We start from the raw sequence: 25,005 nt of genomic DNA, 5'->3' as shown, positions 1-25,005 counted from the left end.
CTCTGTCGGGTCACTTTAGACCCATGTTGTGTATCAAAGGGTTAAAACAGTCATTTTTATCAACGTTTCACTCCTGTGTTATGTTGATATGCCCTACCTGGCCAGATTTAACCCTAGCGCAATACTACAGTAGCAGGTAGGAAAATCTGACGGGTAAAATTAAATATTAGGACACCAGTCCGATCTGGCACTGTGTGCGGAACCAATAGTTATGTGACCGTGCTTGTTTATCGGACTGTTGACATTGTAGTACACTGCCCGCACAGGAAGTGTGCGTTGACAGAAAAAAAGGAAGGATCGTGAAGAAGTTAGATTATAACTTTATTTAACGTGGTTTAATACTCATGTTTGTGTAGCATACCATTGTATGCATGTTGCTATAACTAATTCTGCGACCTGCAAAACACAACAAAGAAAATGTTTGCGGGATTGCCTGAGCTTGGGATATCCAATGGCGAGGATCTCAAAGAAACTCTCACCAACTGTACTGAGCCTTTGAAAGCCATTGATCAGTTTCAGGTAGCACATATGCCACTGTGTATCTATCTAACATGCTATCCATGTCAACAACTTCATGAATATACTTGTTAGATAGTTAGCCACCCAGCTAGCTAACGTTTGTAAAAAAAACTAGCCATTCTACAACTCAATGCCACACATAGCTCTAACACAACCATTAACACTACCGTATAGCTACGCATACTAGTACACTACAAGTTACCGTGATCAAACCTGTTTTATTTAAGCCTGAGTCTGATAGCTAGATATATAACATAGTAATTGTTTGCAACGTTTCCCTCCTATAATTATTATACGTATGTGTATAACGTACGTATCTTGTCGATACCATTTAGACGGAGAATGGCATTTTATTGCCAACTCTCCAGTCTGCACTACCCTTTCTGGACCTTCATGGCACCCCTCGACTGGAGTTTCACCAGTCGGTGTTCGACGAGCTTCGCGATAAGTTGATGGAGCGAGTCGCCACCATTGCAGAAGGCAAAGAAGTGGACCGGTGAGACATACTCGAATCAATAACCTTAGTATTGGCTGAGGGCCAGTGTTATTCTTATTCATATTCTTATGGGGTATGTTAATCTCATTGAGGTCTTGTGTGCTCCTCATCCCACTTGACCGCAGTTATGGTAAACTAGAGGAGCTGCTGGAAAAGAGCTTTCCTCTCGTGAAGATGCCCTCCATACAACCAGTGGTCATGCAGGTCCTGAAGCATCTACCAAAGGTCAGGATTTTTCCTCCACAACTTTGTCATACATTAACATCTAGTAAAACTCGAGGCTGTGTATGGCAAGCTCACTGTTCGCATCGTAGGATCCCAGCCATGCCGTGTTTCCTTTCCACAGGTGCCAGAGAAGAAGCTGAAGGTGGTGATGGCTGACAAGGAGCTTTATAAGGTCTGTGCAGTCGAGGTGAAGAGGCAGATCTGGCAGGACAACCAAGCCCTCTTCGGCGACGAGGTCTCCCCCCTGCTGAAGCAGTACATAGTGGAGAAGGAAGCGGCCCTCTTCAGCAACGACCTCTCCATCCTCCACAACTTCTTCAGCCCCTCGCCCAAAACCAGACGCCAGGGAGAGGTGAGCCTCCGTCGTCCGCGCGACAGGAACGAGCCCCGGGGTGGCCTTGAGGGACGGTGGGCGTTGACGTCGACTCTCGACCGCTCCTCTACAGGTGGTCCTCAAGCTGACCCAGATGATTGGGAAGAATGTGAAGCTCTACGACATGGTCCTGCAGTTCCTGAGGACCCTCTTTCTGCGGACGCGGAACGTCCACTACTGCACACTGCGTGCCGAGCTGCTGATGTCCCTCCACGACCTGGACATCAGCGAGATCTGCTCCGTAGACCCCTGCCACAAGGTACCACGGAAACAAACAAACGCACGCTCAAACAACTCAGTTGCTGTCAGAGCAACCGCCATTTCAATCTATCCCCTTTTACCTGTCTTGGTTTTGTCAGTTCACCTGGTGCTTAGACGCCTGCATCCGAGAGAAGTTTGTGGATGCCAAGCGGGCCAGGGAGCTGCAAGGTTTTCTGGATGGAGTGAGGAAAGGACAGGAGCAAGTTCTAGGGTGAGTCCGAACATGGGAATAAGTGTATCAATAACTAACGTCCGTTCTGGAGTTTCCCCCCCCAAAGAAGTGAGAAGGCTGGCGATGACGTGTGTGCTAATGTTCCAGGGATCTCTCCATGATTTTGTGCGACCCGTTTGCCTGCAACACCTTGGTGTTGAGTACTGTCAGAAACCTCCAGGAACTGCTGAGCCAGGATGCTCTTCCCAGGGTGAGGACGTGGAGGGGAGCGCACTGTGTCTTTCCATGTTCCATGATCAATAACGCGTCGGTTCATGTTGTGGACGATGTCAAAGTCTCCGCTAAAGAGAGCAATGTCTGATTGAATGAAACAGGACAGCCCAGACCTGTTGCTACTCCTGAGAATGCTGTCCCTCGGTCAAGGCGCTTGGGATATGATCGACAGCCAGGTTTTCAAAGAGCCGCGATTGGTGAGCTCTTTCTTATTGTTACTGTACGTAACTTTGACTTTTTTTCCTGGACTGTGGCGCTTTGAGCGCAAGAAAGCACGACAAATAAAACGATGACATTCAAATAAGGATTCCGCTGCCACAAATGTCTTTGTGTCGTATTCGTCGAAGTCATCATTTGATTCGACCCCGTCCATCTGCAGGATGTGGAGGTTGTGACCCGCTTCCTGCCCGCCATGATGTCGGTGGTGGTGGATGACTACACCTTCACTGTGGAGCAGAAGCTGCCCAATGAGGAGAAGACCTCCGTCACATACCCCACCTCTCTGCCTGATTCCTTCAACAAGTAAATACTGGGAATGGCAACCATAGCGAGAGTTTTGAAAATGCTAGGATTCCTTGCTCATCGAAAACCGTTAGACGTTAGACGTGCTATATTATTCAGGTTAGGTATCACAAGCCGTGGATGTCGTGTAATCGTCCTTGTTATTAACCTTCCTAACCTAGGTACCTGCAGGAGAACCGAGTGGCCTGTGAAATGGGCCTGTACTATGTCCTCCACATTGCCAAACAGAGGAACAAGAATGCCTTGCAAAGGTTGCTTCCCTCTTTGGGTGGGTATTGTCTTTTGGTTTGAATAGGTCTCAATGTAAAGTTCTAAAACTGGTTGTTCCCATCCTTGATTGTGATTGGCCATATAGCGTTCCATGCCGTTGTAAAATCCAGCATAACCTTACAGGTTGTCCTCATAACATTGTTTAACATTCCATATTACTGCGCATCGAATATTTCAAATAAAAAAAGACGTCAAAGGTGTCCATCTGGCTGTTGCGTGGCAACGATTTATATAGGAACTATACTTTGTAGTGGCAGAAGAATGACGGTTTATAATTAACCAATTTTGTTTCTAATTGTTTTTATTTATGAAACCATATCAAATATTTGTATTAACAGTTTTAGAAAAGCAATAAGCCCCAAGAGGCTACGCGTCGTGCCTAACAACTCCCCTTACCTGTTCTAAAATCAGCGCAAAACACGGCCTCTCTTGGGGCTTATTGCTTAAGTAAAACGTGGACAGTAGGGATATGTTGCAGATGTCGGAAGCCTCCGTTGATCTTGGATTCCTGCTGTGTCCACTTTTCTCTGACCTGCAGTGGAGACCCTCAACGACATGGCGTTTGGGGACATCTTCCTGCACCTGCTGACTGGACACCTCACCCTGCTGTCGGACGAGTTCAACACAGAGGAGTTCTGTACTGCTGTCTTCGATGGCTTCCTCCTGACCTCCTACTCAAGGTCGGCCAAGTTAACCGAAACGATACAAATGATCTAGTCTAAAACCATGGACGTTGTAATGAAAATTGCCGTCAGATCCCTGTAGGACTTGTCGTGGATAACTTTGGTGCTGTACTAGTTCTGTGTTTGGGAATATTTGGTACAGGCCGCTAATGTAAGCCATCCTTATTTATGTGGTGTGTGTTTCAGCAAAGAGAACGTCCACAGACACTCTCTGCGCTTGTTGCTGCATCTCCACCACAAGGTGCTGCCATCGTACATGGAGACCTTAATGAAGACACTGGAACCGCCCAAACAAGTGAGGTTCAGAAACACTGTCACGAGGAGTCCTGCTTCTCCTCCTAAACATGCATAGGTTATGACATCTGAAATCATGTTACGTGCTTCTTAACACGCCACACCAGCAGTTGAGTCATGTATTATATTTAACCGGCGATACACACTAGTGCATACGTGGTCATGCGTCATGGGGGTCAGAGGCACGTGATTTACCAAACTGTTGACTTTTTTTTTTTGTCTTCTCATGATTTACAGAGTAGCGAGCCGGTGAAGGAGTTATACACCCAGCTGACAGAGAAGCTGGAGGCCCAGAAGAAGAGCCCCCCCGAGGCAGACGAGGCCCCCTCTCTGGACCTGGGCCTCCACCCTGTCACGGTCCCCACCACGCCCTCCACCCCCACCACACCCGTCTGAGAGGAGCACACAGCTTGAGGAGCCAGAGGCAGAAGGCTTGTGGTCGGAAAAGGCGACACTGATATTGGATGTCGACGTTAATGTCAGCACCGGCTGAGAAAGACTACACTTGAATGAATGGTGTACCGTGTTCATTTCTATCATCTGGGCAAAGTTTTGCTTGTTTTTCTGTATGTATTTTCGAAGACGGATGTTTTGTAGCAGTCTTCCAGCTTTGATATTGTAACCCAGTGTTCAGGGTTTTTTTTCAGTGGATATAATTACTTTTATAAGCATGTAGTTTTGCTTTATTTTACAAATATATTTTCATATATACAGTAGATAGTCTGAATGTCGTACATACTGGTATTGTATCAGTGAAGCAAGATGTAAATAAATAATTCTCTGTGTTTTCTTAGTTTTGATTTATTTATGTATTTCAGATATTTCAGGGGAATATATGTAGTTGATAGACATCACAGGCGTCTCTGTCTCGAGAGAGGCCCCCTGTCCAATCAAGTCGATGGTTTTTGAGAGAAACTCAACAGCACGTTGGAACTTTTGAGTTTGAAGGTCACTTTAAGTTGACCGGGGTCCCATTTACTGTCGTAGAACAAATCTGCGCCCTTACAACTGTCCTCTGTGGCGTCGTCCTCCAGACCATCCACACACCCAGGAGCATCCGCAGAGTCGTCCGACACCGAGCTCCTGCCGCAGGCCTCCTTCGCTGGGTGCCCGCTGGCCGGGGATCCACACCTCCTCTGTCCAACCGTCCCACATCCCCTCTGAAGGCATAACCCCGTCAGCTCCAGCTGGACAGCCTCGGAGGAAGACCAGGCCACCTTCATCGAGTCTGCCGCCGTATCCAGACGCTTGTCCGGGCAACCACCACAGTGCTCCCACCGCCACCATCCGGAATCGGGGGCTGACCTGGGTTTGGAGGAAAGCAAGGGTGAGTTGTAAAGGGAGCGCCGTGTCTTTAAGAGGGAGACCGATGAGATGGAGCGTCAGTCAGGGTTCTACCTGTGTCTCGACGTTCGACGTTCAACGCTCTGGGGCTCCTCCACCACCACCTCATAGAAGCGGCGGAACACCGGAGCCCTTCCGGAGCCGTGCTGATGATTGAACTGCTCCATCCTGGGGTCTGATGCAGGTATGACACGTATAAAGCCCACTAAGTTAGCTTCCAATGTCAAAATGAATGGGTGGACACGGACTGTACCTGGAGTTATGCCGGCACACTGCAATATACTTGGTTGCTGGGGAGCAACAGGTTTCAAAGGCTTGAAACTGGAATGTACAAACAGAATGTCATTGAGTAGCTATGGTTGATCATCCTTAATGCTGTGGACATGTGCATCAAAACTCAAGCGCACGTTTTTATTTCTGAAATGTGATTTTGAAATTTGAAAGTGTTGTCAAATCTTAAACTTGTGAAATGTAAACGGTTGAATTAAATATCCCCAGGCTTTGCATCGGTCTACCCATTAATCATCTTCTTCTTTCGTTTCTGATGTTTCAGGTATGGGCTTTCCATGCTGGCGTTAGCCCCAAGGAGTCTTAGGTTGGATTCCACTGTGCCTGCCTTGGGGTCCTGAATCACCTGTGTCTTACCACTGCCCTGCAGAAAGGAATATCCAAACTGTTTCCCTCCTCACCCACCTGCGTACTCACAGGTACACCGTGTGAAGAAGTGTCAGGTTGTATCACCTGTGAGACAATGACTGGTCTTAGGGAGAATTTCGACAGGCTGGAGGGCTTGATCTTGTTTGCGTCACATTCACCGTCACACTTGGACCACCTCTCCACATTGACTGCGTCAGCCCTGGGAAAGGAGTGTGGGAATGACAGAAACATTTGGAGAGAATACAACTCTTGAAAAAATATCTACATATAAGTGAGGTTCAGAAACACTGTCAGGAGGAGTCCTTGAACACAGTACAACATATAGGAACTAAAAGAAAGAAACGCACATGGTTACAGGACTGCAAAACATCAGCGTATTATAGCGTTGGACATTCGGCTGTCAGCTTCTCCCATTTAAAATCAATTACGCTGTCGTGGGAGATTTTTTTTTACCCCCCAAATACTGAGAGATGATTGTATTCTATCAATGCTGAATATCTATACCTTTGGTCGATGGAGAGCATTGAGTTATCGTCAGGGTCTGACGTGGGCATCAGTGGTTTAGATCTGACTCTGATTGTGTGTCTTCTCTGCATCCATGAACGAAGAGAAGACAAAAACAACACGTCAGAAAGGTACGCGTGTTCTTCTGAATGGACCCAGTGTGTCATTGGAAGGGACGTGAGTTTCAGACATCATTTGATTTGTTGTGTTTGGCACCTGCTGTGGTCTGGGTTTCCAGGACGACCCTCTTCTGTTGTGCTCTGCAGCGTCTGAGCGTGGCTGTAGGGCTCTCCCCACGCAGGTCACGTACTCCAGGGGCTCGCCAGTGGGTTTGGGTTGTGGTTGTGGAGTATTCAGTTTCCACAAATTGGCCATTTTCCCCTGTTTGAGCAACCAAGGTCGTCACATAAACATCTAGGCCTAAGCAAGTCCTATTCGTTTGAATGACACAGTTCAAAATGTGTGATATTCGTTTGCATTGTCTTGTAATGTTGACCTATTTAACATTATTCTCGGGTTCTTGGGGTATATAAGTTTTTGTGATTGACTGCATGGAAAAATGCAAAGTGTTTCATCTGTGCATTAATGCTCTATTTATATATATATAGAATACCAATGGAAATTTAGAATGCCTAACAATGTTGTAACCATAGAAATCTTAAGATTCTATTGTTTTTAAGTTTTGGTTAGAAGTTCATGCAAAAGAATACTGCATGCTCTATCATATGACACAAATGACACTTTGCTATCCATTAATCTAAAACCTACCAAATCCGTATAAATCTGTATATTAAATATATATAGGAAGTGATTCATAATCATATAATCCCATGATTTACAATTGATAGATACATTTCTAATCTTGTCAGTGTCTGTGTCCATTCTTACTGCATTTCTTATTTTTCACAAATCAAATCAAATTTATTTGTATAGCCCTTTTTAAACGCAAGCATGTCACAGAGGGCTTCACATGCGCCCATAGAACTGCCCCTCAACCAACCTAAACCCTCAAGGAAGACAAGGAAAAACTCCCAGAAAAACTCCCACCGGGAGAAAAAATGGAAGAAACCTTGGGAGGAGCAATTCAGAGAGGGATCCCCTCCTCCAGAGACGGTTGGTAAGAGAGAGGAGCAGAACACAAGCTAAACATAGTCATACAGTGTCAATGGGTTTTGAAACACCAAAATCCATTGTTCGGCTTTATAGACGTTGGATGGGACCGGGAAACTCGCTGTTGGCCGTCATGGAGACTGGATTCCGGGTGACGACCTGGTTCAGCGTAGGCAGACCGACGACCAAGCAGGTCCTGACAGCTCAAACCCCCCACACCACAGGGAATGTGTGGGGGGGGGGGGCAGAGAGGAGAGCAGGGATTAGAGAATGCCAGGAGCAGCTAACAGTTACAGTCATAATAGAATGAGATCCCCACCGGTCAAGTGTGGACTAGTGCAGCAATTTAACAGAGCAAAAAGGGTATTTGATGCAGCCCCACACACCAAAACAACGACAGCCCCCCTCAGTTGGAACATGAAATCTGTTCCAGGGGAAAGAACTCTAAAGTAGGTTATACTTATACGAATAAGGATGAAAACAACCAGTCCCCCGTTGTCTCTTTCACAAAGACTTGAATTGTTGTTGCTGCATGCAGTCATGATCTTACTGGAAGCTCTTGTTATAATTATAGCCTGCTAAGTAAAATCACTATACTAGGGCATCCTGAGCCCTAAAATAGGGAAGGAAATGTTAGTCATTACATTTAGTCATTTAGCAGACACAACTTACATTAAGTACAGGGACATACCCCGAAACACTGTTAGAAAATATTGCTAATATTACACAATTTCTGTGAAATTGCATGTGAGGTGTGTTTTCAACTGTATGCTAATTGACAAATCCCTTTACTGTTTGCCTTCTATTGCAACGTGCCAAACGGTGCTGCAGTTCCATCTGGTTCTGAGCGATGCCGTTGCCACCCTAGTGATGATTGCTCTGCTGATCATTCACTCCTACGGCAGTATCCTGTTCCTCACGTTCATCAGTGTTCATCGATATGTAGCGGTGGTCCATGACAAGAGAAGTTCATGCATGAAACCAAAGGGATTTGTTCAGAAGTTTGGCTGTTACTTCTGGCTAAAGGGGTGGCTTGTTTTTTTCTTTGGAACACAAGCAAAAGTGGGGAACCGCACGCATTGTCTCAGCATCCATCAAGTACGTTACATTGAAGTCTATTTTGTCATCAACTTCATTCTGCTCACTTTAGGGGTTCTCCTTGCCTTCTCTGTGTCCTTGACTTACTACATTCAGCTTGTCAATGTCTTTCATTTCTATGAGCAATTCTAAGAGTCAACATATAAAGTCCAGGTCACAGAACATGGCGGTGGTATGCTTGGTCATTTTGGGGATATGTTTTGCTCCAATGAATGTCATACGAACTGTAGTTGAGGTTTTGAATAAGTACTTCCCAGATGACTGCAGATTTCTCCTACAGGGGGAGAAAGCATATGTGTATCCTGGTATTTGGGTGGCGCAAACGGCTGTTTAGATCCATTGCTTTCCTGTTTTGCCTCACAGAAATGTATGAAAGCTGTCCATAGATCTCTTCTAAGATTACGTTCAGATCAGACTCTGCGACAGTGGATTAGACGGTATGGGAGTGGGCTGACATGATGTCGTTAATCTACTCGCACCATTATTAATGAGTCTAAGGAAAAAATGCTGACATAAGTGTTGATACACCCTCATAGCTAAATGTTTAGGAGTATGACTTATTTCCATTCGACATAATTGTCATTGTATTCTCTTGCTTGTGCATCATAAAGCTAATACAATACCACACTCGGGTTTAAGGCGGATGCAGTATTTGACCAAAATGTTATTAATAAAGTTGGTTAACATGTTGGTCGCTCTTCAACATTCTATAGGTGGTTTACCAACTACATGGTTCCTCTTTTCAACATCCTTGTTAATGCTCTCACACTTTAAAAGGCACTGTTCCTGTTAACTCTACAGCAGACAAGACATGCATGCACAAAGAGCTTCACACATTCTGTTTGACTGAGACCACCAGTCATTACATCTTGGTGAGTTCTCTTTCACACTTCCGTTGTTGTAACAAAAGAGCTTTCTTTTCACGTATTTTTCACATATTTAATATTATGTTTTCTTTAAAATATGTTTTTTTTTATTATTATTAGTATTCAGCTTTTACAATAAAGCAGCTATTTTTGCCTTTCTAATGATTTTAATTAGTATTACTTTGGAAATGTACAGATTTCTGTAAGATATCTTTGGGAAGAAGACAATGGGTGCTTGCTTCCCTGTCTGAATGTTGTGTTCAGATAAATGCTCCTATCACTATTCGTTTCCCCTCCAGCGTGGACCCCCTTAGACATCTGTAGAAGATGAATAGCTCATTGGCATTGAACACAAGTCTAGCCAATAGCAGTGGCTCCGTGTCCTGCGATGCCGAGCCCCAGCACGTCTCCATCACTGTGTTCATCTCCCTGGTCTTCCTGGTCGGCTTCTTCCTCAACAGCTTCAGTCTGTGGGTCTTCTATTGCAACGTGCCAAACTGGAGTTCTGGGACGGTGCTGCAGTTCCATCTGGCTCTGAGCGATGCCATTGGCTCCCCGGCGACATTTATTATGGCGGTGAACTTCGCCTTGGGCCACTGGCCATTCGGAAAGTTTCTGTGTCAAATCAAGATTGCTCTACTCAGCACGCACTTCTATGGCAGCACCATGTTCCTCACTCTCATCAGTGTGCATCGGTATGTAGCAGTTGTCTATTACAACAAAAGTTCATATATGAAACAGAAGGGATTTGTCTCAAAGTTGTGTGGTGGAGTGTGGGTCATGCTTCTATTCAAATCTGTTGTTTATGCAGTGTGCCTTCCCCCTACTAAGGAAGGCAATACAACTCAATGTCACAGCATTCATCAGAAAAATCTTACCAATATTCACTTTACCCTCAACTTCCTGCTGTTTACATTTGGGTTCATTTTGCCTTTTTCTGTTTCTGCAGTCTGCTATAGCCGACTGGCAAGTGTAGTGTCTAGCATCAATGTCAACACAGGCAAAGGTCTTGCTGTTAAGACCAAGTCTCTAAGGATGATTGGAATTTGTCTAGTCATATTTGGACTCTGCTTCCTTCCACTTAACATTGCAAGGACAGCAGCGGTAGTGATCAAAAAGTACTACTCTACAGAGTGTCGTACGCTCCTGCGTGTGGAAACTGGGTATTATGTGTGTGTAATCCTTGCAGGTGTTAATTGTTGCCTGGACCCCCTATTGTATATTTTTGGTTCGCAGAGTTTCGCTAAGGCTTTCAAGAATTCTTTAAAGATCAGGTCTAAGCATAAAGGTGAAGCCAAAAGGGAGTTCGATGGACTAGGCCTAAGTGGGACAGATGCTTTTTGAATTCAGTATTATTTACCTTGTGTGCTAAAAAGAGATGAGACTGAAGATGTCAATATTGTGGTTGGTGTTCACCTTTTTTTTATGTCTTTCTGTTGTCATCTGTCTAACATAATTGTTCCTTGTTAAAAAAGTATTAAGACATTTATTTTTTGTAGGAACCTTGAGATAACTGTAAAACGGAGTAGCCACTAACCATGTTACAAACATGAACTTGTATTAGTAAAGGAATATTAATTTAAAAACACTTGTCAATGCATAAGTCATTTAGTCATTTAGCTGACGCTCTTATCCGGTGCGACTTACAGTAAGTACAGGGACATTCTCCCCGCGGCAAGTAGGGTGAAGTGCCCTGCCCTCTTGGGCACAAAGTCATTTGGCTAGGCCGTGAATCGAACCGGCAACCATTCCCTAACCGCTCAGCCACCTGACTCCTCTGACGTAAGCTATCATTCATTAAAGGGGTATGAACCAATAACTAAAATAGCAATGGTAGTTTTACAGATACAAAGTCGTTGAGAAGCATATTTAACTTGTAACCGGTTAAAGCGATAATATTTTAAAGGAGGGGCCAATGAATTCATTGAATGCATGCTACTGACGTCATTTCGAGGGCTGGATATAGGCACAATCGGCGCACAGGTGAACAACACTCGACCCACTCCTTGTGGGAGAAAACATGGGAAAGCTTCAGGAATTTGATATTATTTTAACCGACAACAAAGATGTTTACAGCCCCGGAGAATCTATCACAGGCACCCTGAAAATTACAACAGCAGAACCACTGCAGTGTAAAGGTATGTTTGTATGGTTTTCGTTTTTCTCAAATTGCCGTAGCCTACCTGTAGCGAAAACAAGGTCTAAAACAGGAAGTGGAAATTAAACAAGTGCTCCACTGAAAACAAATTGTGTGACCCAAAGGGATTTTCTGTTTAACATTTAAGATATGAGTGTACTATGTGTTGACATTTATATATATTTTGTTATCTAGGTTTGATTTAGATCTCTCAAGTGAAAAAAAAAGAAAAAAAACGTGGTTCATTTTACTACTGCCACCATTTCGAGTATCAAGATGACATGGGTAGTTTAAAATTCAGTGTGAACAGGATCCACTTTGATCAGGTGCCATCTGTCAAGTGGCTGAAAAGCAGCAGCTTTTGACCCTAGTAATAAATATAGGTTTACAGACAGGTTGTCCCCACCATCTTCAACGGTTAGTGTAACAAAACACTTCTTCAGGATTTTAAAGTGATTACTCTAAGATTCTAAGATCTAAGATTGATCAAAATGCACAAAATACAAATAAACAGCAGTATTACATGAACTTCTGTGTAGTTATTAAATGCATGTTAGTGTTGGTTTGAATATCACATGACCTTTGAGAGCCAAACAAAGGGAGGCAAAAACGACCCCAAACCCTATCGCCTTGTTAGTAATATAAAAGGTGGATCCTGATCAATTTAATAACTGATCTCCTGAGACTGGACTAAGCACCCTCTCTCTCTCGCTATTTGTTTCAACGTAGAAGACGTATTTTCGGGAAATAACTCTATATAACTAAATATTTCCATTTTGGTCCCTCACTGTGACGGAGAACAGTTGTGTCCCACAAGTTTCTGTTAAACTTCTAAGTTGAGCCTCCGGTTTGTATACATTCCTTGTCAGAGAAAGCAGGTTAGGTTGACGCTATGCGAGTCATGGTGTTGACATTATGGAACATGGTATCAATGGCAACTGCAGTGATCACAATTTGCAAGAAATCTGATCCTTTCCTCATTGGACACAAATGAGATTTTCACATGATTGTATCCAGTAAATAATTACATCTTTCAGTAGCTAATGCCTCCTACTTATACTCTCTCCTACTGTCCATACAGTACAAAATGGACTTACTTAAGCACAAGGCATGTAAGGCAACAATAACATGGAATTTACAAGTGGGTCTGGGTCCAGTTTAAAGTGCAAGTCCATCTAATCTTTCCATTGTGTTCACCTCTTGTTTTTTCCTGAAGCAATCAAAGTCAATTGCAATGGCTTCTGTGGCGTGACCAGCAAAATCCATGACACCGCATGGACTGTGGAGGAGCCTTACTTTAACAGCACGGTCATTGTGACAGATAAAGGTAGGCTATGCTCTGCTCTGGCCGTAGTTGGGTACTCCACACCCTTTCACCCTCAATCACCCTCTTACACACTCCTTTATTGGAAATCACACCTGGCTACTTGTATGACAAAGGATCAAAACAACAGAAGGTGTATATATGATTCAGCATTCTTTAAAGCTCAATATTGACTGTGTTGTGTAGAGAGCTTTTACGCCCATTGTCTAAGCTGCTAACTGATACTTATCTGTTCCTCTATGTCCCAGGAACACTGAAAGAGGGAGACCACAGCTTTCCCTTCAAGTTTTTCATTCCAGGTAATGAATGACCTCTCAGTGACGACGGCTTAGCATGTTGGCCGTGCCACATTCTTTTCTACCAATGTTTTACCTTTGGAAGCCAACATGCCCAGACGTGTTGCGATCTTTTTCTGTGACAGATCTGTAGTTTACATTTAGTCATTTAGCAGACGCTCTTATCCAGAGCGACATAAGTACAGGGACATTCCCCCCGAGACAAGTAGGGTGAAGTGCTTTGCCCAAGGACACAACATCATTTGACACGGCGGGGAATCGATCCAGTAACCTTCTGATTACTAGCCCGACTCCCTTACCGCTCAGCCATCTGACTCCTTCTAGTTAATGGTATTTACAATGATGTCAATTCCTCATCTTATCTGTAACCCAGTCATTCTTTCCACCCTATTCTCACGCGTGTACTAATGTGCTGCAAACCACAAAACCGACCAAACCGGTCTTTTACCTATACTCAGTCGATACTAAGTCAAGTCATTTGAAACCTGCAGTCTCATTGTATTTCGATGTGAAAGATATGATTAGTGTCTGGTAGTATGACATGTCTGTGATTCTTGCTTACATGGCAGACCCCATGAGTCCAAATGCCCTAACTTTGATCACTCGTGTCTTCCACTGCAGCCTCTGCGCCTACATCTTTTGAAGGAAATTATGGGAAGATTATTTACAGAGTTAGGGCTTTTATTGACACCCCTCGCTTCGCAAAGGACTACAAGACGGAGAAACCCTTCTACCTGCTGAGTCTCTTCAATCTGAACAAAGTACCTGACATACAGGTGAGAAAGTCTCAGCGTGGCGTCAACGTAGAGGTGAAAAGGAGTTTCCCCAGAGTCAACCATTCATTCCCCCGTTTCGTCTTTGTAGGAACCTAGTTCCTCAGCCATAACCAAGAAGTTCAGCTACATGCTGATGAAGACTGGCACTGTGTCTCTGAAGGCCCAGACGGACATGCGGGGCTACACTCCTGGGCAGGTCATCCAGCTCAGCACAGAGATCCAGAACCAGTCGGGCAGGACCACGAGCACCGTGGTGGCCAGCCTCATGCAGGTACCAGATGTCTCCCTTGGGTTTGAATGTTTCGCATCGTTTTTAGTCGTCAATGAAGATGATTTGTATCAGCATGGGCTGACGTGGATCATGGAAAAGGACTGTCACTGATTCGATCTTTTTGTGTGTGTGTGTGTGTGTGTGTTGGCTCCTTTCCTTCAGAGAGTGACCTACCAGACCAAATCAAAGCCTACCTATGACCAGAAAACCATTGCGGAGGTGGAGGGTGCTGGGGTGAAGGCCGGCAAGCTGTCTGAGTGGAAGGAGCAGATCATCATGCCTCCTCTTCCCCAGTCCTCCCTCTCCGGCTGTAACCTGATTACCATAGAATACTACATCCAAGTAAGCACCAAAAGAAAACATCTGTTTTAATTGGTGTATTCGTTTTATTTTTCACTCCTCACACTAACGTTCTCCCTCGTGCTTTTGTAGGTCACCCTGAAGTCTGCGGATGCCACTTTGACCCTTCCCATCCACGTCGGAAATGTCTCGCTGGACAAGAAGTCCCAAAAGTCCTTCAAGGAAGCCCCACCCTCTCGTCCGGCCTCCTCTCCGGCCGCTCGCCCCGTCTCCATCGCGGACCCCACCCCTCCTCCCAAGCCAGCCCCCCGCGCCGCCACCCGGAAGAGAGGCTCTTCGTGTGCCTCCCCCAGCGCCCCTCCAGCCGAGGAGCACCGTGACGACCCAGGGGCCATCCCCACCAAGAACTCCCAGCTGGGCCCCTCGGTCCCCCAGGCCTCCATGTCCCCCTGTGCCTTCAGCTATGCCCCAGGTGTCACCTTCCCCCCCAATCTACGCCAGCCTGGTTCCACAGACGCCACAGGGGTCAGCTCCCCATACTTCTCTGAGGGCACCCCCATGCCCATCGCCTTCCCCGCCCTCTTGCCTCCAGACTACGGGAACTCTGTATACCCGCTCGGTCGGTCATTATCCCACTTCCAGCTGTATCCCACTCTTCCAGGTGAGCAGTGGTCAATGGCAATGTCGAAATACACTTAAGATGAATTAGCCTCATAACAATCATTTTGTTGGACTATTAGGTGTGGTGTGTTGCTAGTTGGTCGTGTGGTTTTAGAACACGAGAGAATACCGATAGATAAAGTGTTCTTAAGTGTACAAGCATGAAGCCACACCCCAGATTGGTTTGATGTTGCTTTCAGGTTTTTCATGATGCTGTCAGAGACTTTTACAGGAAAGTGTGTGCTTGTATGTGTGATAACACTTTTTGTATATGTGATAACACTTTTTCTTTTACAGAGGCTCCACCCTCCTATGATCAGAGCTGCAGCGGCAGCACATAAGGTTCAGCCGGGAGATCCAGGAAGCCGGGTGGCAACTGCTATCTGATCACTGTTCTGCTCTTATTAATCCTCACCAGTACACCACATGTTGTTATATTTTGTCACAACCGATGTTGTTGGATATGACAGGAAGTTGATATTGATTGTTATTTTGGTGTATACTGTGAGTAAAGGGTTGGTTAAGGAGTGAAGATTTTAAAATGACATCTGTGATGTTAGAAATATTGGAAGTGCTTTTTACCTTTTTTTTTTCTCTTCTTCAAAGTCTGCTTGTTAATATCGGCAGGATACACTTTGTTCTACTGGATGCCAATGACCCAATCACAACAGTTTTAATGTACTCTAGGGGCGCTCACAATCGACAATACTTGTTTTGATTTTTGAATTGTATTTTATCAATGTTATTAATCTTCAGTGTGTGATGTTCTCTATTGTTTTGCTTTAGATATGGTGTTGAATAAGAGAACTGTTTGTGATCTTACAAAGGAGTAGCAGCAGAGAAGGTTTTGCTGATTTGCTTATCAAATCACTAGCATGTAGATTTGGACGTCCGTTTGAAGTTTGTCCTTCCACTGTAGACTGGTTATCGACGGTTTTGCGTTTGATATTATTTGATGGTATAGGTAGCTTTTATGAATGAGGAATCCATGTCATGTTTTCCTTTTTACAATCTAATAAACATGGGACAAAACAACACATTGCTGCTCATACCTAGTAGTAGACACTATTATTAGCTTTAGCCTTCCCTCAGGATCATAATCAGGAGTTGTTTGTTTCAGTTCCTCTCATCTGATAAACCAGCCATATGATGTGCCACATTGTATGTCTTTACGAAGGGTTAGTTGTTGTGTGTTTTAGGAAGGTATTTAGCTCTCTGTTCTTTATGGAATTGACTTTACAATTGACTGGACACTTTTAGTTACAAAATGTGTGTTGCATACACTGCATTGTGTACAAATGTTTATTTATTGATATCACAAAAAAATAAACTATTTATCATCAGCAATTCTGCGCAATTCATTTTGTTATGTCGCAGATGTACTTTGCACAATAACACAACTTCATTTCTCAACTGTAGAGCAAAATCACACAGTATTTTACATTTGCATACAAATTGAGTTTTAATGTGGGAATATGTACAGGCAAAACTACACCCAGTGACTAATTCCAGACTATTACATGTGAGGACATCTATAAAGAAATGATCATGTGTAATAAAAAACAATGTGTGGATGAGTGGGGGGAGGGGGGGGGGGAGCTTCTAGAAGTGCTTTCAGTGAAGTGGGTCTTTGTGTGAGAAAGTGATGCCACCGACTGGCCAGCCCCTGTACTGCTGCTTCAGAAAGAAGAAAGGAGCGAGCAGAGGCACGTGTCGAACAGCAGGGAGCCGACTGAGCATGCTCTGTGGAGGAACCAATGGGGAGCAGCCTAGTCACATGACTGGCTGAAAGGGTGGGGAAGGAAGGGGAAACTGGCATACTTCCCCTGCCCCCCTCTCTCTCACTCTCTCTCTCTCAACAACTCCAGTCTCCGACCGAGCTGGTAGGAAGTTACTTTGTTGCTCTAACTTTTGCAGGACTCTAGCCCTGAATCTTATAGCTTTCTACTTAGTGCATCGTGGAGGTTTTATCTGCATGCATGTACAGATTTACTGCGCCTGCTTGTGAATGTTTTGTAACCGGTTGAGCTTGTTTTGCGCTTGTTTAAATCACTATTTTCCAGGCTTTCCTTTTATGTCTAGACATTGTTTCAGTTATGGATGGGATGCTTCCATTTCAGAAACATGGCAGGATGGGAAAGTTATAGTCCAGCAATGTGCTGAACTTGTGTGGAAATGTATTGATTTTGGTGGTGTATTTTCAGCCTGGCGGGTGATTGTGTAAACCTGTGCGAGGGAGACGGGGCCCAGAGCAATCTGAGGAAATGAAGGAGACATCAAAATTGAAGGAAGCAAGTGAGGTCACCTCCCACGGTCAGTACCAGACAGGTCCGGTTCGCCTCACACTTTCAGGGCTCGGTAAATGCAATGTGTGATGATTCATATTAGACCACAACATTTCAGGTGGTGTTGGTGAGGCTGGAGTGAAGACCCCAGAAGATCCCCCTCGGAAGGCCATGGAAGGTAGAGAAGTCAGTGAAGGTGCAAAAGCCAGGCCTCCAAAGCCCTCGACCCAGTTAAAGATTACAACCTTCCATACGCAGGCCCTCAGTCCTAACTATCATCGTTTGCATAGTCAACAATTGAGAGCTGCCCCTATTGGGGCCGGTATGGGAGGAGGGGTTGCTGTTGCAGGGGGGTCTAAAGCTCTGGCCCCAGGCTCTCCCTCTCTGGAGTCGGTCATGTCCAGCATAAAACAAAGCACGCTGAAGCCTGTGGACGTCTCATCCGCAGCGACACCGAAGGTACGGACTTCTAGAATGACACTGGTTTGACACACTTGAAACGCATGTTCAGTTTGGGACTTTTTCAGCTGACTGTTTTGTCCTCCCGTAGCCCCCTGTCAAGAAAGGAGCCAAGTCGATCATGACACAGACCGAAAAGTCAATATCCCTGACAACGTCTCAGATAAGGCTTCCTCAGAACAAGCCACAGCCAGGTCAGCAAACCCTAAAGGAACTTTCCATGTTTTGTTTGTTTTTACCACACAAACATTTTGGAACAATAGGTGATATCCTTTCAGTGTATCGGCTTAACTCACCTTTCTCGACTCCCCACAGCAACCAAGCGGAGGAAGAGGAAGATGGGCCTGTATAACTTTGTCCCCAAGAAGAAGACGAAGGTAGGGAAGCCACAGGGGAAGCCAGTCCCAGGACCGTCTGTTAGCAGGGCCACACACAGCAACGTGGAGAAGAACGGAGCTGTGAGACACACAGAAGATATGCAGAGCCAGGAGGCCACGAGAGCCAAAGGGGACAGGGAGAAAACAAACTGCCTCACTGGGATTAAAGTGGAGGACAACATTGAGAAGGGCTGCAGCCAGGAATACACAGAACTGGCTTTGGACTCTTTGGACCTGAAAGCACAGGAAGAGCTGTTCTCACCTTCACAATCAGGTGAGGACTGATTTTTGTCAAATAATGGTTCTGTGAAGTTCTGGCTGACATTTGCTTATAAAACCCATGTAATTCACAAAGATATAACAAATAAAAGTATAGTCAATTCTGAGGTTCTAAGGGCATGGACTTTGAAGGAAAGCAAATTTGCAGTAGGTTGACGTCTTTAAATCTCCTCACTTCAGAAAGAGGGGGAAGGGACACGTACTGATTGCCTGTCCTTGCTGGTGTGGTCATTTGCATATGGACTAAGAGAAGAATAGAACAGAGTTCCAATTGTTTTACTGGTTGAACAAGCATGCTGATAGTTGAGATTAGCTCCCTGCAGAGTCTGTGGATCTATGGAAGTACTTAAAATATCCACGTGACAATTCTCGAAAACCTGTCTGATACTTTTTGTGATGTTTTTTGTAAACAAGTATCGAATGACAGCTTGTTTTCGTGATGTCGGACTGCTTGTGTGTTGGTCTGGTCGGCGACGCAGGCTTAGCAGTAGACACAGAGGTGACGGAGACAGACCTGGCTGAAGAGCTGCCTCTTTGCTGCTGCCGTATGGAGACCCCCTCACGAGGCCACAGCCCCTCCCTTTCAGAGCAGACCTGCATGGCCACGGAGAGCATCGATGGCCAGGTCTGTCTAACCCTAATCCTAACAGCCCCCGCCGCGCCTTCTTCAACCATTTCGGTTTGGCAAGCCTAGACCGAGGATCATTTTACACCTTTTCTTGTTGTTGTTCCTCATCCCGTTTTCGCCTCAGGTGAGTCGGTGCCAGCGAAGCGTAGTGAAGCACCAGCTGATGCGGCCGTCCAACACGGTCCACCTGCTGGTCCTGTGCGAGGACCACCGCGCTGGCATGGTCAAACACCAGTGCTGCCCTGGCTGTGGTCTCTTCTGCAGACTGGTCAGTGGACGAAACAACTCCACCAGATGTTTTCGAGAGCGATATATAAGGCTGTCTTCCATGTCCCTTGAGTCCAGATACTCCCAATATTTTAACCGGCAGCCCACTTGTTCCCTCCCCAGGGGACTTTCATGGAGTGCCGTCCGTACGGCAGCATCTCTCACCGCTACCACCGGGCCTGTGCCTCCATGATCAAGGAGCGTAGCTTCTGCCCTCATTGTGGCGAGGACGCCACCGGCGCCCACGAGGTCACGGTCTCCAAGCCCCACCCTGTGCCCTCTGTGCCCCAGCCTGACCCTAGACCTGCCGTGCCCACCGAGACCAGCATGGCCACTCTGCCCGCCCCGGCGCTGGTGCCGGCTGTGCCGCAGGTCTTCCGGGCGAAGAAGACCACAGAGCCTGAGAGGAGGAGAGCAGCCTCCCCCGTCAAGTACGCTCTGTCTCTTTCATGCCATCTCTGTTGTTTCTATCTCCCTATCTCTCTCTCTCTCTCTCTCTCTCTCTCTCTCTCTCTCTCTCTCTCTCTGTCTCTGTCTCTGTCTCTCTCTTTCTCTCTCTCTCTTTCACTGCCTCTCTCTCTCTCTTTTTCTTCTTTATTTATTTTTGTACTGTAGAAGGTGTACCTTGTGTGTTCTTGAAATCACGTGTGGGTGTTTTCTTGTTCCAGGTTGAAGAGGGAGCTTGGGGGTAGTGGGTCAGACCCAAGTAAAGAGTCCCTTGAAAACATTCTGATGGCACTGGATGATGAAAAGTATGTTTGTGTCGTGCTGCCTTTGGATATCGCTTTTGAGTGCGCTCTAAAAAGGATTTATAACCTGCTTTCTTGTCTTCTAGTTTAAAGCCAAAGAAAGTGAAGTACCCCACAAAGCAGTTGTACGTCTCTGCCAAAGAGGGGGAGCTTCAGAAAGTCATCCATCTTCTGGGTAAAGCCATGGCAGGATCGTCTCGTCGCAGCATCAAGCACAGTCATAATACCTCCTGTACATCATTGAAAAGACATGATCCGCTTTTGTGTTCCAGTGGAAGGAAAAGACCCCAACTTCCTGATGGAGAGTCAGAACAAGCGCACCGCCCTGCATGCAGCAGCTGTCGAGGGGCACCACGAGATCTGCCACATGCTGGTCCAGGTGAGCCGAGACTCCGCCGCGCAGCAGGCTCGGGGGTCCACTTGATTCGGCTCGCCGGAGACCCACGGAGTGAATGTCTTCGACGAGTACAAACTCGATACAAACTGTGGCAAGTTTGCAGGAGGTACTAGCAGATACGGGGTAGGAGTGATGTGTGTGTGTGTGTGCCTGGCTCCTGTAGGCCGGGGCCAACCTGGACATGTCGGATGAGGAGCAGAGGACGCCCCTGATGGACGCGTGTGAGAACAACCACCTGGAAACTGTCAAGTACCTGCTGAGGGCTGGGGCAGCCGTCAGCCACAAGGTTGGTCCTCTCTACACAGTCATCCCTTCGACCAAACCCCACTGCTGGCATTGGGCCAGACAACCCAAGAGTCATGCTTTGGATGAACCGAATGAATGGAAAATAGAGTGAACAGTCTGGCCCCCGTCTCCCACAGGACTTCAAGGGCTCCACCTGTCTTCATCTGGCAGCCAAACTGGGACATTATGATGTGGTGCAGCATGTGCTACCTAAGGCATTCAAATACGTCAACTGCCAGGTACACGTTTACGATCGTCTGTGTCCTCACGAGCCTTTTAGAAATACTGCCAGAGAGAGAAACTGCCAGACAGAGAAAACAAAACCGAACGTGGTCGTTTATGTCCTGCTGTACATCCCAGTGACAGGGGGTGCGTTTGTTTTTCAGGACGACGGCGGCTGGACGGCCGTCACCTGGGCCATCGAGTATAAACACCGAGAGCTGGTCCAGCTGCTCCTCTCCAGGGGGGCTGATGTGAACATCAGAGACAAGGTCACAGCAGGAAGCCTTTACTCCCACACACACACACACACACACACACATGCATACCTGTCTTATGCACCAGGCCTGGCCATATACCATCACCCGGCTGCCGTCTGTTCTCACAGCTCTCTCAGGGCAGCTAGGTCAGTCCTCTGACACGAGGCTTCCCATGGGGTGCATAATTGTCCCTTCAGCGTGGTTACGGATGTGTGTGTGTGTGTGTGTGTGTCGTGCAGTTCAGGTTCAAGAGCATTTACCTTTTTCCTTTTGAAAAGGGGCTAATACCTTGAAAACTGATGAATGACTTCTGAAAGACAGACAAAAGTCTGAGCAACAATGAACGAGAAAAGATGCGAACATGCTTCATAAAATAGTGTCTAAAATGTATTTTAACAATCTCTCCCATGCTCATTTTTGAACAAAAGGGCACATATGGTGCATTCTAAACTTTGTACTTTCCCCCTGTACAATAACTGTATCTAAACCTAAATTGACCCATGACCTGTGTCCAGGAAGAGAACATCTGCCTGCATTGGGCTGCCCTGTCTGGTTCTGATGACATCGCTCAGCAGCTGCTGGATGCACGCTGTGACCTCCATGCTGTCAACATCCATGGGGACTCTCCTCTCCACATCGCCGCCAGGGAGAACCAACTAGACTGTGTGACGTGAGTACACGACGACCTCACGTCTCCGAGTCAGGATACTCTTCCAAAGAAGATTGTTACCATTGCCCTAACTTAGTGGAAAAAAAAGAAATATCGACTGGATGCGTCTCTACATGAAAATATGTTTTGAGAGAATTAGTATTCACTGCTGCACACCAGCGATCACTGTGATGTGTCTGAGCTGATTGGTGGGTGAAAATATAACCGAAGACAACCCCCCCCCCCATCTTCCCAGGCTGTTTCTATCTCGGGGAGGAGACGTGAACCTGAGGAACAGCGAGGGCGAGACCCCCCTGGACTGCTGTGTCTACAACTCCAAGGTGTGGGGGGCACTCAACACCAACAAGAAGCTGACTGATGCCAGGAGAGGCAGGGACAGTGTTGGAGAGAGAGTTCTGTGCAGGTGCGACGGCGGGGCTTGGCCGCCCACACGGACCATTAACGGGTAGAAATCGCGCTTTTGGACACCCCCCGTGGTTAAACGTGTCTCTCGTCTCTAGGGACATCTCCCGCGGGTACGAGGCTATCCCTATAACCTGTGTGAATGGGGTGGACAGCGAGCCCTGTCCTGAGAACTTCAAATACATCCCTGACAGCTGTGTTACGTCCCCGATGAACATAGACAAGGACATCACCCACTTGCAGGTGAGGCTCAAGGTCACGGCGAACGCTTCAAAGGATGTTGATGGTTTTTGTCGGCTTTTGCATGAGCGATTGCAATACGCTCTCCAGTGAAAAGCCCCCCTCTCCGTTTCAGCATTGCCTGTGTACGGACGACTGCTCCTCCAACAACTGCATGTGTGGTCAACTGAGTCTGCAATGTTGGTACGACAAAGTAAGTCCACGCTAACCCCCCCTCCCCCCCCCCCCCCCCCCCCCCCCCCCCCCCCCCCCCCCCCCCCACCGAAACGAGTTATTCTTGACGATTTCTTCGGCGCCCGTTCTGCTGCGATTCCAAGTGCAGAACGCCCACCACGCTCGACTGTGTTCCCCTCAGGAGGGCCGTCTACCACTGGACTTCTGTCTCAAGGAGCCTCCCGTCCTGTTTGAGTGTAATCACGCCTGCTCCTGCTGGAGAACCTGCCGGAATCGCGTGGTACAAAACGGCCTGAGGTAAAGGTTGACCCCCCTTCCTGTCTTTTCGGTCAGCATGTGACACTCCTTCAGACGCCGTGGCAGGAGTGACACAGCCATTTGCAGTTGCAGCCCACTGAGCGGTTGTCTCGTGTGTCGGTTCGTTTTCCAGAGTCCATCTTCAGCTGTATAAGACTAAGAAGATGGGCTGGGGAGTGAGGGCGCTGCAGGACATCCCTCAAGGATCTTTTATCTGCGAGTAAGTCGTTTTGGAGGAATGAAAGTGTCGTACGCAGGTTTGGTTCTCTTCCCGGGCACCTTCTGAGAGCTCTTTGGTTACACACAAAAGATTGCCGTTGTCCGTGACGCACGCATGCAGGTTTACTGTTTTGTGAAGCGCTCCACTCGCGTCAGATGTCCATACGGGAATGTTCTCTGTACTTACCAGCGTCACAGATCTTATCTGACAGGCCCTTTTCAATCCCAGGTACGTAGGGGAGATCATAACCGACGCCGAAGCAGATGGCAGGGAAATCGACTCCTTCCTCTTCACCCTAGACAACAAGGTGAACACAGAAATGAACAACAACATTGTGTTTCAAGTTACACAATTGCGTCACATAAACACATTCAGCCAACAGGGGATGCTGGAGAGCACACCATTCCACCGATTCGAAACGACACTCTGGTTCCTCTTACAGGTGGGAGATGCACACTGCATCGATGCCCGGCTGTTTGGCAACATTGGCCGATTCATTAACCACCTGTGTGATCCTAACCTGTTGGCTGTGAGAGTGTTCACCATGCATCAAGACCTGCGCTTCCCACGTATAGCTTTCTTCTCCCGAAAGCCCATCCTAGCAGGGGAACAGATTGGGTGAGACCTTACCACTCAACCAGTTAGACAGACGGACATAAATACTCGCGTAAATGCTGTGATGGGAAGTAGGTTGAATGACTTCAGCTTGTGGACTGATGTCGGTGTATTTTGTGTTGTCCAATGTAGGTTTGACTATGGAGATAACTACTGGAGGATCAAGGGTAAATACTACAGCTGTCACTGTGGTTCTCCTAAGTGTCGACACTCTGCTGCTGCCTTAGCCCAGAGAGCCAAGAGCCCAGATAAGGGCACGAGCCCAGCACAGCCATCAACTGCACAAATGGAGTTATAACAAAATAACGTTGCGTAGAACCGATAACTTCTCAGCCCAGCCCACGTGTGCCTCCCCCATCTCCATCTTTTTTTCCTGCGATATCTCCCCTTTTCGACCTGTAGCAGTCAGCATCATATCCCCATGTTTTAGGTAGAGGTCTACAGTACATAACGCTTCGTTTTAAACGCTTTTAAGAGACAGGTCTTTTTTGTGTGTCTGGTCTAGACGGTGACGAATGCTACCTTTTTAATGCTGAAATAGCAATAAACAATATTTAAAACCTGATTGTTTCATGTGATACGTGTTTCCTTTCACTTGTCTTCTGTCTCAGTCGTATCATGTATTTTGCAGACCAAACTTCAAATTATTATTATGCGTAACGATTTTGACAGCAATCGAGAGATGTTACAGTGCATGTATCTGGTACCATTATTATCAAAACCCCGCCCGATCCAAAACACGAGCAGGGGA

General features: G+C 46.5%; 5 protein-coding genes across 6 annotated transcripts; 4 read left to right on the top strand and 1 right to left on the bottom strand.

Moving 5' to 3' along the window:
* The first annotated feature begins 229 nt into the window (after window positions 1-229).
* Window positions 230-4,876, top strand: nelfb (negative elongation factor complex member B). Its single transcript, XM_047048264.1, has 13 exons — window positions 230-519; window positions 855-1,015; window positions 1,141-1,240; window positions 1,362-1,592; window positions 1,687-1,872; window positions 1,973-2,085; window positions 2,194-2,296; window positions 2,421-2,516; window positions 2,699-2,841; window positions 3,003-3,109; window positions 3,650-3,791; window positions 3,981-4,089; window positions 4,326-4,876. The coding sequence occupies exons 1-13, from the start codon at window positions 418-420 to the stop codon at window positions 4,482-4,484; spliced, it is 1,752 nt and encodes a 583-aa protein (XP_046904220.1). The 5' UTR covers window positions 230-417; the 3' UTR covers window positions 4,485-4,876.
* A 102-nt stretch (window positions 4,877-4,978) lies between these two features.
* LOC124486751 lies at window positions 4,979-5,970 on the bottom strand. Its single transcript, XM_047048544.1, has 4 exons — window positions 5,948-5,970; window positions 5,686-5,753; window positions 5,487-5,607; window positions 4,979-5,393 (listed from the first exon to the last, which is right to left on the bottom strand). Exons 1-4 carry the CDS (start codon window positions 5,956-5,958, stop codon window positions 4,979-4,981), a joined length of 615 nt encoding a protein of 204 aa, XP_046904500.1. The 5' UTR covers window positions 5,959-5,970.
* Window positions 5,971-8,171: 2,201 nt separating this feature from the next.
* Window positions 8,172-11,249, top strand: LOC124486706 (P2Y purinoceptor 2). Its single transcript, XM_047048476.1, has 3 exons — window positions 8,172-8,801; window positions 9,603-9,673; window positions 9,967-11,249. Exon 3 carries the CDS (start codon window positions 9,995-9,997, stop codon window positions 11,009-11,011), a length of 1,017 nt encoding a protein of 338 aa, XP_046904432.1. The 5' UTR covers window positions 8,172-8,801; window positions 9,603-9,673; window positions 9,967-9,994; the 3' UTR covers window positions 11,012-11,249.
* Window positions 11,250-11,625: 376 nt separating this feature from the next.
* On the top strand, window positions 11,626-16,778 carry arrdc1a (arrestin domain containing 1a). The gene is made up of 8 exons (XM_047048475.1): window positions 11,626-11,805; window positions 13,021-13,131; window positions 13,377-13,427; window positions 14,046-14,200; window positions 14,289-14,471; window positions 14,634-14,813; window positions 14,904-15,432; window positions 15,729-16,778. Exons 1-8 carry the CDS (start codon window positions 11,688-11,690, stop codon window positions 15,770-15,772), a joined length of 1,371 nt encoding a protein of 456 aa, XP_046904431.1. The 5' UTR covers window positions 11,626-11,687; the 3' UTR covers window positions 15,773-16,778.
* Window positions 16,779-17,206: 428 nt separating this feature from the next.
* ehmt1a (euchromatic histone-lysine N-methyltransferase 1a) lies at window positions 17,207-24,819 on the top strand. Of its 2 annotated transcripts, none has more exons than XM_047048479.1 (23): window positions 17,207-17,314; window positions 17,636-17,744; window positions 17,835-18,175; window positions 18,267-18,369; window positions 18,491-18,826; window positions 19,311-19,456; window positions 19,584-19,727; window positions 19,850-20,157; window positions 20,395-20,478; window positions 20,562-20,650; window positions 20,748-20,854; window positions 21,036-21,158; window positions 21,295-21,396; window positions 21,544-21,648; window positions 22,152-22,306; window positions 22,542-22,709; window positions 22,807-22,951; window positions 23,064-23,141; window positions 23,304-23,419; window positions 23,553-23,639; window positions 23,868-23,946; window positions 24,082-24,257; window positions 24,387-24,819. In XM_047048479.1, exons 2-23 carry the CDS (start codon window positions 17,696-17,698, stop codon window positions 24,550-24,552), a joined length of 3,207 nt encoding a protein of 1,068 aa, XP_046904435.1. In that variant the 5' UTR covers window positions 17,207-17,314; window positions 17,636-17,695; the 3' UTR covers window positions 24,553-24,819. The 2 variants fall into 2 exon arrangements, with proteins under 2 accessions (XP_046904435.1, XP_046904434.1); XM_047048478.1 differs by having other exon boundaries at window positions 23,271-23,419.
* The last annotated feature ends 186 nt before the right edge of the window (window positions 24,820-25,005 follow it).

The sequence above is a fragment of the Hypomesus transpacificus genome, chromosome 24 (genome assembly GCF_021917145.1).
Source record: "Hypomesus transpacificus isolate Combined female chromosome 24, fHypTra1, whole genome shotgun sequence".
In the NCBI taxonomy this organism is placed as follows: Eukaryota; Metazoa; Chordata; class Actinopteri; order Osmeriformes; family Osmeridae; genus Hypomesus; species Hypomesus transpacificus.
Note: the sequence above shows the minus strand (reverse complement) of the source record. Positions and strands in the feature narration are given on the sequence as shown.

Excerpts from the sequence above, each read along its gene's own strand:
- LOC124486706 (XM_047048476.1), top strand. The coding sequence starts at position 9,995 with ATGAATAGCTCATTGGCATTGAACACAAGTCTAGCCAATAGCAGTGGC.
- LOC124486751 (XM_047048544.1), bottom strand. Across the intron at positions 5,608-5,685 it reads GTGTGCCGGCATAACTCCAG|ACCCCAGGATGGAGCAGTTC; the intron begins GTACAGTCCGTG and ends TACCTGCATCAG. Across the intron at positions 5,394-5,486 it reads CGTCGAACGTCGAGACACAG|GTCAGCCCCCGATTCCGGAT; the intron begins GTAGAACCCTGA and ends CTCCAAACCCAG.
- ehmt1a (XM_047048478.1), top strand. The coding sequence starts at position 17,696 with ATGAAGGAGACATCAAAATTGAAGGAAGCAAGTGAGGTCACCTCCCAC. Across the intron at positions 20,651-20,747 it reads GAAAGTCATCCATCTTCTGG|TGGAAGGAAAAGACCCCAAC; the intron begins GTAAAGCCATGG and ends TTTGTGTTCCAG. Across the intron at positions 23,142-23,270 it reads TGCAATGTTGGTACGACAAA|AACGCCCACCACGCTCGACT; the intron begins GTAAGTCCACGC and ends TTCCAAGTGCAG.
- nelfb (XM_047048264.1), top strand. The coding sequence starts at position 418 with ATGTTTGCGGGATTGCCTGAGCTTGGGATATCCAATGGCGAGGATCTC. Across the intron at positions 1,593-1,686 it reads AAACCAGACGCCAGGGAGAG|GTGGTCCTCAAGCTGACCCA; the intron begins GTGAGCCTCCGT and ends GCTCCTCTACAG. Across the intron at positions 2,517-2,698 it reads TTTTCAAAGAGCCGCGATTG|GATGTGGAGGTTGTGACCCG; the intron begins GTGAGCTCTTTC and ends GTCCATCTGCAG.
- arrdc1a (XM_047048475.1), top strand. The coding sequence starts at position 11,688 with ATGGGAAAGCTTCAGGAATTTGATATTATTTTAACCGACAACAAAGAT. Across the intron at positions 13,132-13,376 it reads GGTCATTGTGACAGATAAAG|GAACACTGAAAGAGGGAGAC; the intron begins GTAGGCTATGCT and ends TCTATGTCCCAG. Across the intron at positions 14,814-14,903 it reads CCATAGAATACTACATCCAA|GTCACCCTGAAGTCTGCGGA; the intron begins GTAAGCACCAAA and ends GTGCTTTTGTAG.